The 14,830-nt window shown below is 41.0% G+C and overlaps 1 protein-coding gene across 1 annotated transcript in view; it reads left to right on the forward strand.

The window, feature by feature from the left end:
• Positions 1–14,830, forward strand: part of RAB8A (RAB8A, member RAS oncogene family) — a 97,802-nt gene that overhangs the window by 69,679 nt on the left and 13,293 nt on the right. The window contains exons 4-6 of the mRNA XM_089654533.1: positions 527–604; positions 12,330–12,419; positions 13,809–13,874. Of these exons, the coding sequence (XP_089510659.1) occupies positions 527–604; positions 12,330–12,419; positions 13,809–13,874 (234 nt within the window). The remainder of the gene's footprint in view (positions 1–526; positions 605–12,329; positions 12,420–13,808; positions 13,875–14,830) is intronic.

A 14,830-nucleotide genomic window follows, 5' to 3' on the forward strand; every position in this document is an offset into this window, starting at 1 on the left:
TTTGTAGAAGCAGTCTGCATGCTTAGGTGCTTGATGATTTTATACACCATGGAGGTGATCGGAACACCTGAATCCAATGATTTGGAGGGGTGTCCCAAAACGTTTGGCAATCTAGTGTGTGAGCCCTGGTTCACACTGATGCGGTGCAGAATTTGCAGCATTTTCTGTGCGAATTCCGCACCGCATCAGAATCGCACCCTGTTCTTGCAAACCGCTGCGGGTGTGCGTGTTAAGTTAACAACACCTCGAAAAGGGTCCGCAAAACGCGGTGCGATGTGCAGAATCGGATTGCATAGGTGTGAATACCCATGTGATCCGTTTCTAGTGTGGACCAAAAAAAGGGTCCTGCACCTTTTTTGGTGAGATTTAGAGCCATACAAAATGTATGGCTCCAATCTCACCGCACACAAATAGCTTGTGATTTGCACAGGAATGCGGTGTGTGTGTGTTAGTGTTATACAATTTTATTTTATTTTTTCCTTTTTATGCTGTGTTTTAATTACTGTGGTGTGTTTTTATATTTTAGGGTATTATGCTGGTTTATGATATTACAAATGAAAAGTCATTCGACAATATAAAAAACTGGATACGAAATATTGAAGAGGTATGTATGATACAGCAGTTTAAAAATGTTGTTAGCTTATATAAAGATTGGGGGCCATGTCTCTTTACCCTTCAGGGATTCTTGAGGGAATAAGAAGGGGTATCTTCTTGCTTTGTGGCTTTGGTACTTAGAGACTGACCTATAATCATCTTCTGAAGTGTAGAGGATGCAGGTCGATGGTATTGAAGAGCCACTTGCGCTATATGCATGCTATCTTCTTTTTTTGTCTACAAGACCCTAGACCAACTCTGATGGAGTCCTACATATCCTGGGTTCATACGCTATTTTTTCAAGCCTTAAAGTTAATTGGGCCAAGTCCCAGATTTTGCCTTCGGACCCAGATGCAGAAGCACTAGTGGACCAGGTGCTTCGGCCTCGAACCTCCTCTTCTGTGTCCCTTGCCAGCTCTCTCAGCTCCTCCTCCCTTCCACGTGCCCCCATAGCAAGCAATTTACTATGAGGGCAATCGTGCAAACTCCAAAATGAGAAGAGGCTTCCGTCTAGCCACTCTGCCATAATGCCCAGATTGATGAAGGGCTGCAGTGATGGTTGTCCTTCTGGAACGTCTCTGGAGCTCAGAGTGAACATCAGGTTCTTGGTCACCTCTCTAACTAAGACCCTTCTCCCCAAATTGCTTAGTTTGGCTGGGCAACCAGCTCTTGGAAGGGTCCTGGTTGTACCAAACCTCTTCCATTTTTTTTTTTTTTTTCGTAGCCTTCCCCAGATCTGTGCCTTGCAATAATACTGACTCTGAGCTCTGCAGGCAGTTTCTTTGATCTCATGGCTTTTCCTCTGCTACAGTATGCATTGTCAGCTGTGAGGCATTTTATAGAGAGCTGTGTGCCAAATCTTGTCCAATCAATTGAATTTACCACAGGTGGACTCCACTCAAGGTGTACAAACACCTCAGTAACGATCAGGAGAAATGGGAGGCACCGGAGTTAAATTTTATGTGTTCTTGCAATATACATATCATGGATGCGCTATTTTGTATCACCCGATGCCTGGGACATGTAGTACCGGGCCAGTGTTGTTGTTTTTTGTTTTTTTTTTCCCCCTCATTTAGCCCTGCTGAGGGCAAGCAGCAGGTTTCCCTGAAGCCCCCCCCCATGTATCCCGGGCTCCACTTGGGGCTAGGATCAGTATTGCGAGTGCCAGCAGTAGGGGGGGAGGAGTTGAGTGGGCACAATCTGCTCTCCTCCCCTTCTGGACCTGACCAAGAAGTGACATGAATGATTGTAAAAAAAATCACCCCCCCCCCATCGTATACATAATTTTGAGGGACCTTACCCACATATACCCACGTACAAATGTAAACGCACACATCGGGGCGCCTATGCATGAAAACGTTGATTGCCATACATGTGTTACATAATGCTGCGCATGCCATGGGCAGCACAGTGGCTAAGTGGTTAGCTCTTCCGCCTGGCAGTACTCTGGTCATCGGTTCGCATCCCAACCACGGCACAACCTGCCTGGATTTTGCATGTTCTCCCTGTGCCTGCGTGGGTTTCCTCCTGGTACTCTGGTTTCCTCCTGCACTCCAAAGACATGCTGGTAAGTTAATTGGCTCCTGTCTAAATTGACTCTAGTATATTTATGTATGAATGTGAGTTAGGGACCTTAGATTGTACACCCCTTGAGGGTTAGGGACTGATGTGAATGTACAATATATATGTAAAGCGCTGTGTAAATTGACGGCGCTCTATAAGTACCTGTAATAAATAGAAAGAAATAATCATGCCAGAATCAGAGCAATTTTTCTAGCACCAGACTTTCTCCGTACCATTAAACAGATGACCTATTGGAGACTTTAAAAGTGTCGTCTATAAAACGAATACAGGGTACTAAAAATTGCCATTTCTTGAGCACACGCAAATTAAGAATTGACATGTTTGGTATCTATTTACTCAGTACAACCTCATCTCTTATACTTTACCAAAAAAATTGGCAATTTATTGGCTTTTTGTTCCCTATAGTTAAGTGTTTATTTTGTTTTTTTTACTGAAATATTGCATTTCCTGGACTTTTGCGGTAATATCGTGTGACGTAAAAAATTGTAACTACTGCTATTTTATTCTCTAGTGTGTCTACGTTCAGAAAATATATAATGTTTTTGGGCGATTATGTAACCTTCAGGCCTAAAATTATTTTTTTATGTGTGCACAAAACGCAAAAGGGGCTCTGGCAGCAAAAAGGATAAGTTTACCTTCGGGAACATGTTGCATGTTCCTCCTGTTTTTAGGGTGGAACTTGTAACATGTTCCTGTTCCTACAGTGGCTTAGGGATCCGCTGCTTGTGTGTGACAGCAATACAAGGAGAAATTTCACATACTAGCTGTCGCTTTTTTTTTTTATTTTAAGAGTGCAGCTGTGCAAGGCTCCGCACACATGGCCTCATCATTCATTCACAGAGTTCTGGGAATGAATCCACTAGAACAGTGGTTCTCAACCTTTCTAATGCCACGACCCCTTAATGCAGTTCCTCATGTTGTGGTGACCCCCAACCATTAAATTATTTTCGTTGCTACGTCATAAATGTAATTTTGCTACTGTTATGAATTGTAATATAAATATCTGATATACAGGATGTATTTTTATTGCTACATATTGAACATAATTAAAGCATAGTGATTAATCACATAGACAAAATGTAGTTATATATTGTGAAATATTTATTTTTAATTACAAATACATGAAATTTTATCTTGAAGCATTGTGTAGCATGGATAACAGGCTTAATATAACAACAGTAAACTAAATTGCTACATTTTGCAACAGTATGCATAAAAAGCCAACGTCAGTGCGAAGGTTGAGATTGCTTTCTTCTCACCAGATCAGAAATTCTCGGGGCAGTCTTTGCAAGAGCACAACGAAGATCATCTTCCACAACAAGTCTGCTTCTGTATTTAGACTTGATAACCAACAAGTTGGAAAACCCTGTTTCACATAGATATGTTGTTGGAAATGGAAGAAGAAGGCGCAACACAGTCTCAGACAGAACAGGATATGACTACAAATACTTGATCCAGAATTTTGTAACTGGCATTGTAGAAAAATCAGTTCTCGCTGCATCGCTGTTAATAAGTTCAAAGAACTCCTCTTGTGCTGTCTCGGGAACATCTTCAACTTTGACTGTGAATGGGCTTGTGGCAAGTGCAAACGGGGTGTCAGGTAGATTTGGAAAGTACGATGAAATTTCATCTTCAAGCATGTGCAAGTGTTCTTTCACAGAAATTATCATAGTAATTCTTTTGTCTGGTTCAATGCTATGTTTCTCAAAGAAAGCAGATAAGGTAGGCAACATGTAAATATTATTTTTATCCAATTTTTTTTGCCAAAGCTGAAGTTTCATTTGGAATGATCGAATCTTTTCAGACAAATCGAGGCAAGTTGCATTTGGTCCTTGCAGTGATAAATTTAACTCATTCAAGATGGCAAAGATGTCAACCAGGTAAGCTATTTTCTGCAATTCACGTTTATCACTGAAAAGTGCTTCGAACTGCGGTCTTACCTTCTGATTAAAAAACGTTTTAAGTTCATCACGAAGCTCAAAAACACGTTTTAAAATTTTTCCTCTTGACAACCATCTCACTTCAATGTGAAATAGCAAAGCATTGTGTGGCGCATCCAACTCGTTGCACAGTTGCAAAAACAGTCGACTGTTTAAACTGCTCACCTTTACAAAATTGACACAACTTATGACGCTTTTCATTACTTCTTGTAACTCTTGTGGCAGCGTCTTTGTTGCTAATATTTGCTTATGAATCATACAGTGAGTTCCGATGACTTTTGGTGACTCATTCAGTACCAAACGTTGAAATCCAGATCGACATCCTAGCATAGCTGGAACACCATCTGTGCAAACACCACAAACCTTTTCCCAAGAGATCTGATGCTCTTTCAGAAATGAACCAACTGTGTCAAATACATTATGTGCAGTAGTTGTCGTTTCAAGAGGTTTGCAAAAAAGAAACTCATCTTTAAAGTCGCCATCATTAATATACCTCACGTAAACCAGTAACTGTGAACAGTTTGCCACGTCTGTAGATTCATCAAGCTGGATACTAAATATTGAAAGTGGAGCAGATTTAATTTCCTGCACTACCTGACCAAGAATATCAGCAGACATGTCATCTAATCGCCTGCGGACAGTGTCGTTGGATAAGGAAATTGCATTCAATTTCGTAACAAAATTCGTCTCCGATCATAATTCGAACAATGTCTTTGGCCGCTGGCAACAGTAAATCCTCACCAATGGTGTGAGGTTTCATAGCTCTGGCGATTCTGAGTGCCACCAAATATGAAGCTTCAATGGCGGCTACGTTTTGTTTGTAGTACTTGCCACCAGTGTCAAGTCTGGCTTTCTTGAGTGCATCAGCTTTGCTTCTAAAATAGTTGGTATCCCTGCTGGCAAAGCTCGGATGCTTGCTATCAAAATGGCGTTTTAGTTTGTTCGGCTTCATAGATTCAGCTGATAGAACTTCACAACAAATAACACATTGCGGTTTCTCAATTCCTACTGTAATTATTGAGGTAAAACCATACTGTAAAAAATCCTCAGTATATTTTCTCTTTTTAGGGTTCTTCTCTACACGATCCATTGTCATGGGATGGTTTGTTATATAAATGAAAATATTATATGACAATAGCTGATAAACAATAATTCAAGTGTTGTCCCGTCTTTCAACACAGCAGCTGTTTTCTACAGTACCTGCTGTCTGCACATGTGTGAACGGTCTGCATAAATACAATGGCGCCAACCCCAGTGTCGGACTGGGACTCCCGTGGCTCACCTGGAGAATTGGGTCTGATGGCCCACCAAAAACACATACAGACACCAAGTCATCAAATGTTAATTCAAATAAATACAGGTATTTATTCATAACCATAGAACTTTAGAATAAATACAAAATATTTGTAAACCAAATAAATAATAAACATAACTTAAACCACTTATGGCCCGTACACACAATCCGAATATCGTCCAAAAATATTGCTTACAAAGCGATTGTACGATAATCTGATCGTTAGTACAGAGCTTTTGAGAGCCAATCACGACAGTTCATCCCATAAAATCCAATCGGACATGCACGAAAATTATTCTCGTATGATGCCCGATCGTACGATTTTCATATAATCAGTACAGTTGTCGACCGAAAATGCAATGCAAATACACTACAACACATGACATCACTCCCGATTTTTTTTTTTTTTTTTTTTTTTTTTTTTTAATTCTGTTGTACGAGAATTTTCGTAACTTTAGTACACTTTATTTTCGATGTGCGACCAGCATGCAAAAAAAAAACCGGACGATCCATTGTCCGATTTTCGCATTGTGTGTATGGGGCAATAGTCACAGTAGTAATTAAAACAATAAATGCAGAAAAGTGCAAAGGATAACCACAGAATATGTGGTATTGAGTAAACGTTTTAAAAATTTCACATACTTCACATTAAAGCCAGCTTCCTTAGCAAGTCACTTGAAAACTGTCACCAAGTCTAAAAATCTGCTATTTCTACACAGGGGCAGCACTAAACAAAACCACCATTAAAAAAAAAAACAAAACAAAAACGCCAGCAAACCTGTGAAAAGCGCTTGCAATCGTTGGGGATTTTCTTCTGACACCACACCCACCTGTCTGATGAACAGCAATGAAAGCAGTCAATCACAACAGTCTAATCCCCCCCCCCCCCAAAAAAAAATCATTGGTGGCTCAGTCCCGCCCAAAAAAATAAATCATTGGTGGCTCAGTGTATCACTCCCCATACAAAATATATTGATCAGTGGTGGCTCAGTGGGGGATCCCTCCAAAACCCATTTTATACCAATGGATGGCAGTGGCTTTGCAGCACCGCGGGCGCCCCTTTACCTAACTGTGGGTAGCGGTGGTGCTGGTACAGTGTCTACTCTCCCGAGTGCAGCAAAATCATCAGACCCGACTTACCAGCCTGGGCATCCAGCTCCTTCAAACACAGGAAGATATGACATCACTTCCTGTGCACCAGCATAAGCGTCCGCCCGTCCTCTAAGGTCCGATCTACACACACACAGCACACACACGACACACAGACAGAGCGGCACCGTGCCGGCTGCTGTCATGAGTCTGACCCCCGAGTCTGGCGACCCCCGTGAAAGGGCCGATCGACCCCCAAGGGGGTCGCGACCCACAGGTTGAGAACCGCTGCACTAGAAGTATTAACATCCTTTGCGGATGTCTGCTCTTAGTTCTCAATGAACTACCCCGGCACTGTTGAGCGCTCCGGTGGTTCATTGATTCTTCCTGTCAGTGTGAAACTGCCTGCCTGTATGAGGAGTACAGGAGTCAAGCCTGGCACCAGCAATCTTCTGATCGCTGGTGCAATGCTTTACAGGCTCAAAAAAAAAATTAAATACGCATTTTTTTACCTGCAAAAAATGTCCGTTAATTTTTTTTTTTTAAAGGGGGAACTTGTCCTTTTAACGGATTGGACACCAAAGGTTGAGTTGACTACTCCAGCATATGCGTGTACTGAGCCACCAAGTGTTTCTGTGTGCGAGGGTAACCTGAGAGAATAACTTTTTTTTTTTGTCATTGTGGCTGGTACTTTATTTATTCGCTCAGTAGATACGCTGAGATCTGAGGGTTAAGAGAGCCCGACACTTCCCTTTCCTGATGAGCACCAAATCAGTGCTCGTCAAACTGCAAGGTTGCTCCTCTCCCTGCTAGTCCCCGAGTGCATTGCTGGAGACAGGAAGGGAGGTGAGGAGGAGATAAACAGTGCAATGTTAAAACCGTTTAAGTTGCCATAAAGCCCCTTTTTGTTTTTAAAAGACATTCCTAAAAGCACCTCAGACTGAAATACGACTTTGATTCGAAATTTTTTTTTTTTTTTCAGGACAAGTAGATTGTCATGGCAAATGTGAAGAGATATGGTTCAGTACAAATGCTTTGAAAAATACTTACAAAATGCAAAGGGGTCGAACAGAAAAATCTAAATCAAATCATTATTTGATGTGATTATCATTTTGGCTTTAGCATAAATTTTTACACATGCACAAAGCCAGGGATTTTGGCTTTAGCATCAGTTCTTACACATGCACAAAGTAAGCTGTATGATTAACCAGTTATACCAAGCAGGTGTATACCAATTTCATATGTAGGTTTAAACACTGTCATTAACAGAAACTGCTATGTAGGAGGCTTAAAACTAGATGAGGAACAGCCAGACTCTGCTAGTAAGGTGAGGTTGTGAAAGAAAGTTTGATATCACAGGTCATACACCTTGGCAAGACTGAGCACAGCAACAAGACACAAAACAGTTACATGCATCACCAAGGTCTTTCCCAGGCAAAGATTTCAAAGCAGACTTGGGTTTTAACATGTGCTGTTCAAGCTCTTTTGAAGAAACACAAGAAAGCAGGAAACGCTGAGGACCGTAGCTGCAGTGGCTGGCCAAGGAAACGTGATGCAGCATATGAAAGACACATCTACTGTCTGGAGAAGTCTGGCCAGAAGTGGTTTTCATCGACGATTTGCATCCAAAAAGCCATACCTTCATGGAAACATAGCTAAGCAACTCAGCTATTCATGAAAACATAGGAACTGGCATGCAGAAAATGGAAGAAGGTGCTTTGGACTGATGAGTCAAAATTTGAAATATTTGACTGTAGCAGGAGTTTGGCAAAGGGTTGGAGAGTGGTATAACAATGTGTGTACAGGCAGCAAGTAAGCATGGTGGAAGTTCCTGGCAAGTTTTGAGGCTGCATTTCTGCAAATGGACTTTGCCTGTATTTCTCAGGATTGAGGACACCAATGATCCTGACCAAATCTCAGATACTTCTCCATCATGCCATACTATCAGGGAGGTGTGTGATTGGCTACAAGTTTATTCTGCAGCAGGACAATGACTCAAAACATACAGCCAATGTCTTCAGTGTTAAGAACAAAGAGTCCAGGAAGTGATGATTTGGCCCCCCACCGAGCCCTGATCTCAACATAGTCTGTCTGAGATTACATGAAGAGACAGGGATTTCTGGCAGCCTACATCCACAGAAAATTTGTGGGTAGTTTGGATGTTTGGAACAACCTACATGCCAAGTTCCTTAAAAAACTGTGTGCAAATGTACCTAGAAGAACTGATACTGCTTTTGAAAGCAAAGGGTGGTCACACCAAATATTGATTTGATTTGGATTTCTCTTTTTGCCCTCCAGAGGATTTACCCCCTTTCCTGACCAGGCCATTTTTGCGATATGGCGCTGCGTTACTTTAACTGCCAATTGCGTGTTCATGCAACACTCCACCCAGTTGAAATTTACACCCTTTGTTTCCCCCACAAATAGAGCTTTCTTTTGGTAATATTTGATCGCCTGTGTGTTCTTTATTTTTTGCGCTATAAGCCAAAAAATCTGACTTTATTTTAGGTACTTCTATAGTGCCGTCAATTTACACAGCGCTTTACATATATATATATTGTACATTCACATCAGTCCCTAACCCTCAAGGGGCGTACAATCTAAGGTCCCTAACTTACATTCATACATACACATACTATGGCAAATTTAAACAGGATTCAATGAACCTACCAGCATGTCTTTGGAGTGTGGGAGGAAACCGGAGTACCCGGAGGAAACCCACGCAGGCACAGGGAGAACATGCAAAATCCAGGCAGGAGGTGCCGTGGTTGGGATTTGAACCAACGACCCTAGTACTGCCAGGTGGAAGTGCTAACCATTTAGCCACTGTGCTGCCCGATTTTTTTCAGAAAAAAATGTTTTTGACTTTTTGCTATTAAACATGTCCAGTAAAAAAATCTAATTTCATCATAAATTTAGGCCAAAATGTATTATACTACATGTCTGCTAAAAAAAAAAAAATCCCAATACTTAAGTTTTAGCGTTTACAAATGGCAGTATAGATACTGGAATTTTTTTTTTAATGTTTTTATTTTTTGCTAGTAATGGCGGTGATCAGCAACTTACAGCAGAATTGCGGCGGGCATTCTGACACTGGGGGGGAACTGATTTGGTGTCACTGACATCCCCAGTGACACCAATACAGCGATCAGTGCTAATAAAATGCACTGACACTGTACTAATGGCACTGGGCATGAAGGGGTTAACGTGGGGTGGTCAAAGTGTTAACTGTGTGCTGTTTTACTACGTGGGCTGTCTGTGTTTCACTGTAAGCACACTGCTCTGTATGACTGCTATGCAGAGCCATACAAAGCAGTGTGCAGGAGCTGACAGGGAAGAGATCCCCCTACCCGGAACTACAAAATCGTGTGTGTATGTATGTATGTATGTATGTATATATATATATATATATATATATATGTGATTTTGTGCACCCCTGCCGCCCTTGTAGCAGTATTTCTGCTATAGGGCAGAGTGGAAGTGGTTAATAAAAATAAACTATTAACACTTTTTTCCTGAAAGCTTTCTTAAAGTGATACTAAAGCTAAAAAGTTTTTTTTAACTTCATGCATTGTTTGCATTAAGGTAAAAAGCGTTTTTTATTCCCCTGTCTCTCCCCTTCCCTGTGTGAAGGAAGTGAGGGGAGAAGAGATCCACTGCTGTGCACTACTGCATCTTTTCTGCCCTCTCTTCCTCTTCATGCAGATACTCGAGCAGCAGCAAGAGCTGCTTCCTATTTATGAATTGTCTATACATATGTTCAGCATTGTTAACCAATCTGTATTTTAACATTTTATTAAGTTTTGATGTAGGAGTTTGGGCGTGGACTGTGCATCTTTTTAAGTTTATTTTCTTGTCAACCAGTAAAAGTTTTAATGCTTTACATCAGGGGTCTCCAAACTTTCTAAACAAAGGGCCAGATTACTGTCCTTCAGCTTCTTGGGGGGCCAGACTGTGGCCATTGGTATTAGAAAATGCTTGAGTTTCAGTGGGAGTATACCATGCCTCTGACTTTGATGTCAGTAGGAGAAAGAAAATGACATAGTGCCTGTGGTCAGTAGGAGGAGGAATAGTGCCCAATTGTTGGTGTCAGTGGAAGGAACAGTGCAATGGAAGGAACTGTGCACTATCTTTTGTATCAGTGGGAGGAATAGTGCCTCAAGGGCCAGATAAAGACAAGCATGTGGCCCGCAGTCCTCTGTTTAGAGACCACTGCATTACTAGGCTGTTAAAGTGTACCTGCAGCCTAAGATAGACTGTGAAAATATTACATCTGTCAGTTATTCTATTGCTGTCTAGTTTGAGACTCGCTCTCACAATCATCATCAGAAAAAAGAGTGGTCATCTCCAAATAGCGATACTACTTCTAGTTAAAGCTGGGCTTCCTCTCAATTCCTGTGGCATTTCTAGAAGAGGAAGTTGAGGGAAGTCTTCCTCATGGTAATACTTTTAAATTGGACCTTTGCTGAAGGGTTAACTTGGAGCCATGTTAACCGTCTCACAGTATGGTTATGGACACAGGAAGATAGTAATTTTTGACAGTTTGGCAATATGCAACTGCCTTCAGGATGTGAACAATGGCAAACAGAAAAAATTCCAGGACCAGCCCCTGTATAACGCCACTTGTAACCAACATGCTTCTGTTTTTTTGCTAGTGGCCTAAGAGGTTGGGTGATTTTTCCCTAACTCTGAGGAAAACTCTATCTGTATGTTTGACATTTCACCTTTATCAAAATTATTGGTCCTTCCTGGATGTTTTTTCACTTCAATCAAAACTCTTTCACACTGCTTGAGCTGGTATACATAAGCTATGTGATTCAGCACTTATCTAGTATAGATTTGGAGGTCTTACTAATACCATGCTTGACCGTAGATTGAGGAGCCTGCCTAAAATAAGACCTTCGGGCACAAAGCTGTAATTGTGGTTCTTTCCATACCTCTACAACAGAGCCCTTGCCAGGTCCAGAATCATGGCACAGCCTCTGGTATGACCCAGTTTTTGAAGACTCCCTCAGCGTAGACCAATGGATGGAAGAAGATAAACAGGAATGTTTGTGACCTTCAGGCACAGGGGACCATAGTGTGGTGCTTTCCAGACCCTTGTGTACCATGACTACTTTCCGATTTCAGAGCACAACCTTTGGTATGACCCGGTCTCTGTAAGCTCTCTCCCTGTAAATTAATTTTGCGGTTCACATATCTTGGTGTATACATTTCATAGCAAACCGCACTTCTTTGTAAATTCCATATTTATAAAGCTGCAAGCTGTGCAATGCTTTTGCAGAAATTAGGGGGTATAGTAAATTAATTGACCATGCAATATAGTAAATCGAGTGCTATATGTAAAGAATCTTGTTTTTTTTCACAGAACATTAAGGCAGGTTTACAACAGTTGCTTTTCCATTGTGTTTTTAAAACCACATCCAGACTGCATGCACTGTGTTGACCATGTATTCCATGGTCAGTTCCAGTGCTTACAAAAAAATACCTGCAGCGTTTTTTTTTTTTTTTTTTCTTCATCTGAAATTCTTCAAAATGCATGTAAGTGCACTGGAATGCACATTGTCCTAATAAAGATTTTTCAAGTGTCAATATAAAAAAGGGGAAAAAATGCACTGGACTGCATTTAAAAAGTGTCAAAGGCATCAAAAATACACGTAAATGCATATGCAAAAACACATCCAAAATGCTGATTATTGTTGCGTGAACAAGCCTTACAGAGCTATTGGAAGAACTGGGGTTTTCCTACAGGTGCTGGGTTTTTTTTTTTATTTTTTTTATTAGAATGGAGGTATGACGATTGATGTGTGTGTTTGTTTTTTTTGCAGCATGCATCTGCTGATGTTGAAAAAATGATTCTTGGAAACAAATGTGACGTGAATGAAAAACGACAAGTTTCTAAAGAGAAGGGGGAAAAGGTAGGAGGGCTTGGAGCCTTGTTCAAAATCAATTTGTAAGCCAACAAAAAATTTTTTTTTTTTTCAAAATGATGTATAATATGCCATCTAAAAGGCTCAAATCAAAACGTTTCTCCTTTTTTTCATTTTTGTTTCTATCATGTAGTACACACAGTTATATGCGTAAACAAACTGTTACCTGTTGAAGTGCAGCAAACAAATTTTAGTCTGTACCTCCTCTGGGAAGGTGAGACTGTGATGCTTACTGGTTGTTAGGAGCAAGCCACACGCCTGGAGGCTCAGCGAATAAAGTGAACCTGTTTCTTTGTCCTAAATGGGTCAAATCCAGGTTCACTTTAAAGTGGCACTATCCTAATTCTCCAAAGTTAATTCTCACATATCCATTAGCTAATGGCCCTGGTATAAATGTGTGATTTACATTTTTTTTCTTACTGTGTTTTTCCACCTCCTTATAACATCCTGCAGGAGAGGTAAGCTTCTGAACCTCTCCTTTTCCCTTTACTTCCATTCGTTTGGAATGAGCAGTGTCCATTCATTGCAGTCATGTCTACTGCTCTATGCACATTACAAATCCCATAGTCCCTAGCTGATCTCAGGAGCGTGCAAAAGAGGGTGGCTATGTTCCTTTATACAGTGGGACTGTGAAGAATGAACATAGCCATCCTCTGACAGAAAGATGGACCACAACAGCAAAAAAAAAAAAAATGAAGATTTGCAGGAAGCTGAGATCAACAGAAGGTACTTTTTTATTTGTTTTTCTTTTTCTTTTTTTTTATTTAACAATACTTTTTTTTAATCCAGAATTTTAGTGTCACTTTAAGGCTATTTCTGTTGATTTTTCTGCCATCCACTATATTTTGTTTTTACATCTTCTAAATTTGCTCCACAATGTGGGGCTAGTTCTCAGCGTAAACCAGTGTGGGAAAGGCACGTACCGTGCGCCTTTCCCGCACCACAGGTAAACGGACTGCCCTTGCCATCTGCATGCGGGTGCCAATGTATTATTTGCACCCCGGATACAGATCACAAACACAGCTGGCACCTAATTGCATGGTACTACAGTACCGTGCTGTTTGGTGCCCAGCTTTTTAAAAGTAGTGCAAGCACTACCTTTCTTAAAGTCCAGTGCACTTTGCAGCCTATTCAAATGAATTGACTGTCAAAGCGCATCATGAAATCCTGGTGTGAACTGGTCTTTAGGAAAAAAGGGAAAAAAATGTTGGCTACTTTTCACTGAAGATCTATAACAACATCTTTAAGTTTGACAGGCTAGTGCTTCACATGTCCTACTAAAAGTTCAGCCACCTAAATTCACTATATCATCATACGTACATTTTAATGTTCTGCTCCAGTTATCAAATATTGTTTTTTTTCATTTTTTTTTTCCAGCTGGCACTTGAATATGGAATTAAATTTATGGAGACTAGTGCAAAGGCCAATATTAATGTGGAAAATGTAAGTTAGTGATTTTTTTTTTTTTATTACCTTGATCATAAACCATACATTTATGGCTTCTTTCATTAATCCCTTTCTATCAGATTTTCATTTCTATGTCTTTATTGAGATTTTGCCTTCCTTTCTGCCCTGGTGACAGGGTTTAGAGGGAGAGGGAGTGATAGGAAATCTCTCCAGTGCGGACAGAAATACACATTTGTTCGAGTGGGAAAAGGTTATGTTCTTTTTGTTGTCATGGTAAAAGAGAGTGAACATGCACATGAATTATGCAGTGCATAATGTCTTTAAATTAATGGATATGTGTTCCACGTCAGGCAGAGGGCAATTCAGTCTGAAACACTAGGGCAGGCTGTGGTAGAGTGAAGCAGAGCTCTAGAGTAGAAGGAACAGAAGAAGAGACACAGCGCCTCTAAGTGTAGACTGCATGACAACTTTAATAATTACAAAGGTAAGCTGAAAAACTCACATCTTGGTAATGTAAAACAGACTCATAGGGGTAATTGTGCAGAGCGCCTATCGCCAGATGTTGAAAACCGCACTGGGTGTGATGCCGGCCAATCAGCAGGAAGCACTGGAGGGAGGACAGGCGTTGATGGTAAAGCCTGGCAGGTTCTCTAGTATGTCCGGAGCGGTCTCATTGGCATCTGACGTCATCAGGATGCGACACATTTCTGACCATGTGCGAGGACCAATGTGGACTTGCGCACTCTTTCTTCAGGCAAGATGCCAACGCCACCGCTCTGGACATGTTAGAGAACCTGCCAGGCTTTACCACCAACACCTCTCCTCCCTCCAGCTCTTCCTGCTGATCAGCTGGTATCACTCCCAGTGCGGTTTTCATCATCTGGCGATAGGCGCTCTGCACAATTACCCCTCTGAGCCTGTTTTACATTACCAAGATGTGAGTTGTTAAACGTACCTTTTTAATCATTAAAGCTGTCATACAGTCTACACTT

Source organism: Staurois parvus, unplaced genomic scaffold (assembly GCF_062004578.1).
Source record: "Staurois parvus isolate SC_StPar_1 unplaced genomic scaffold, SC_StPar_1.0 ptg000773l, whole genome shotgun sequence".
In the NCBI taxonomy this organism is placed as follows: Eukaryota; Metazoa; Chordata; class Amphibia; order Anura; family Ranidae; genus Staurois; species Staurois parvus.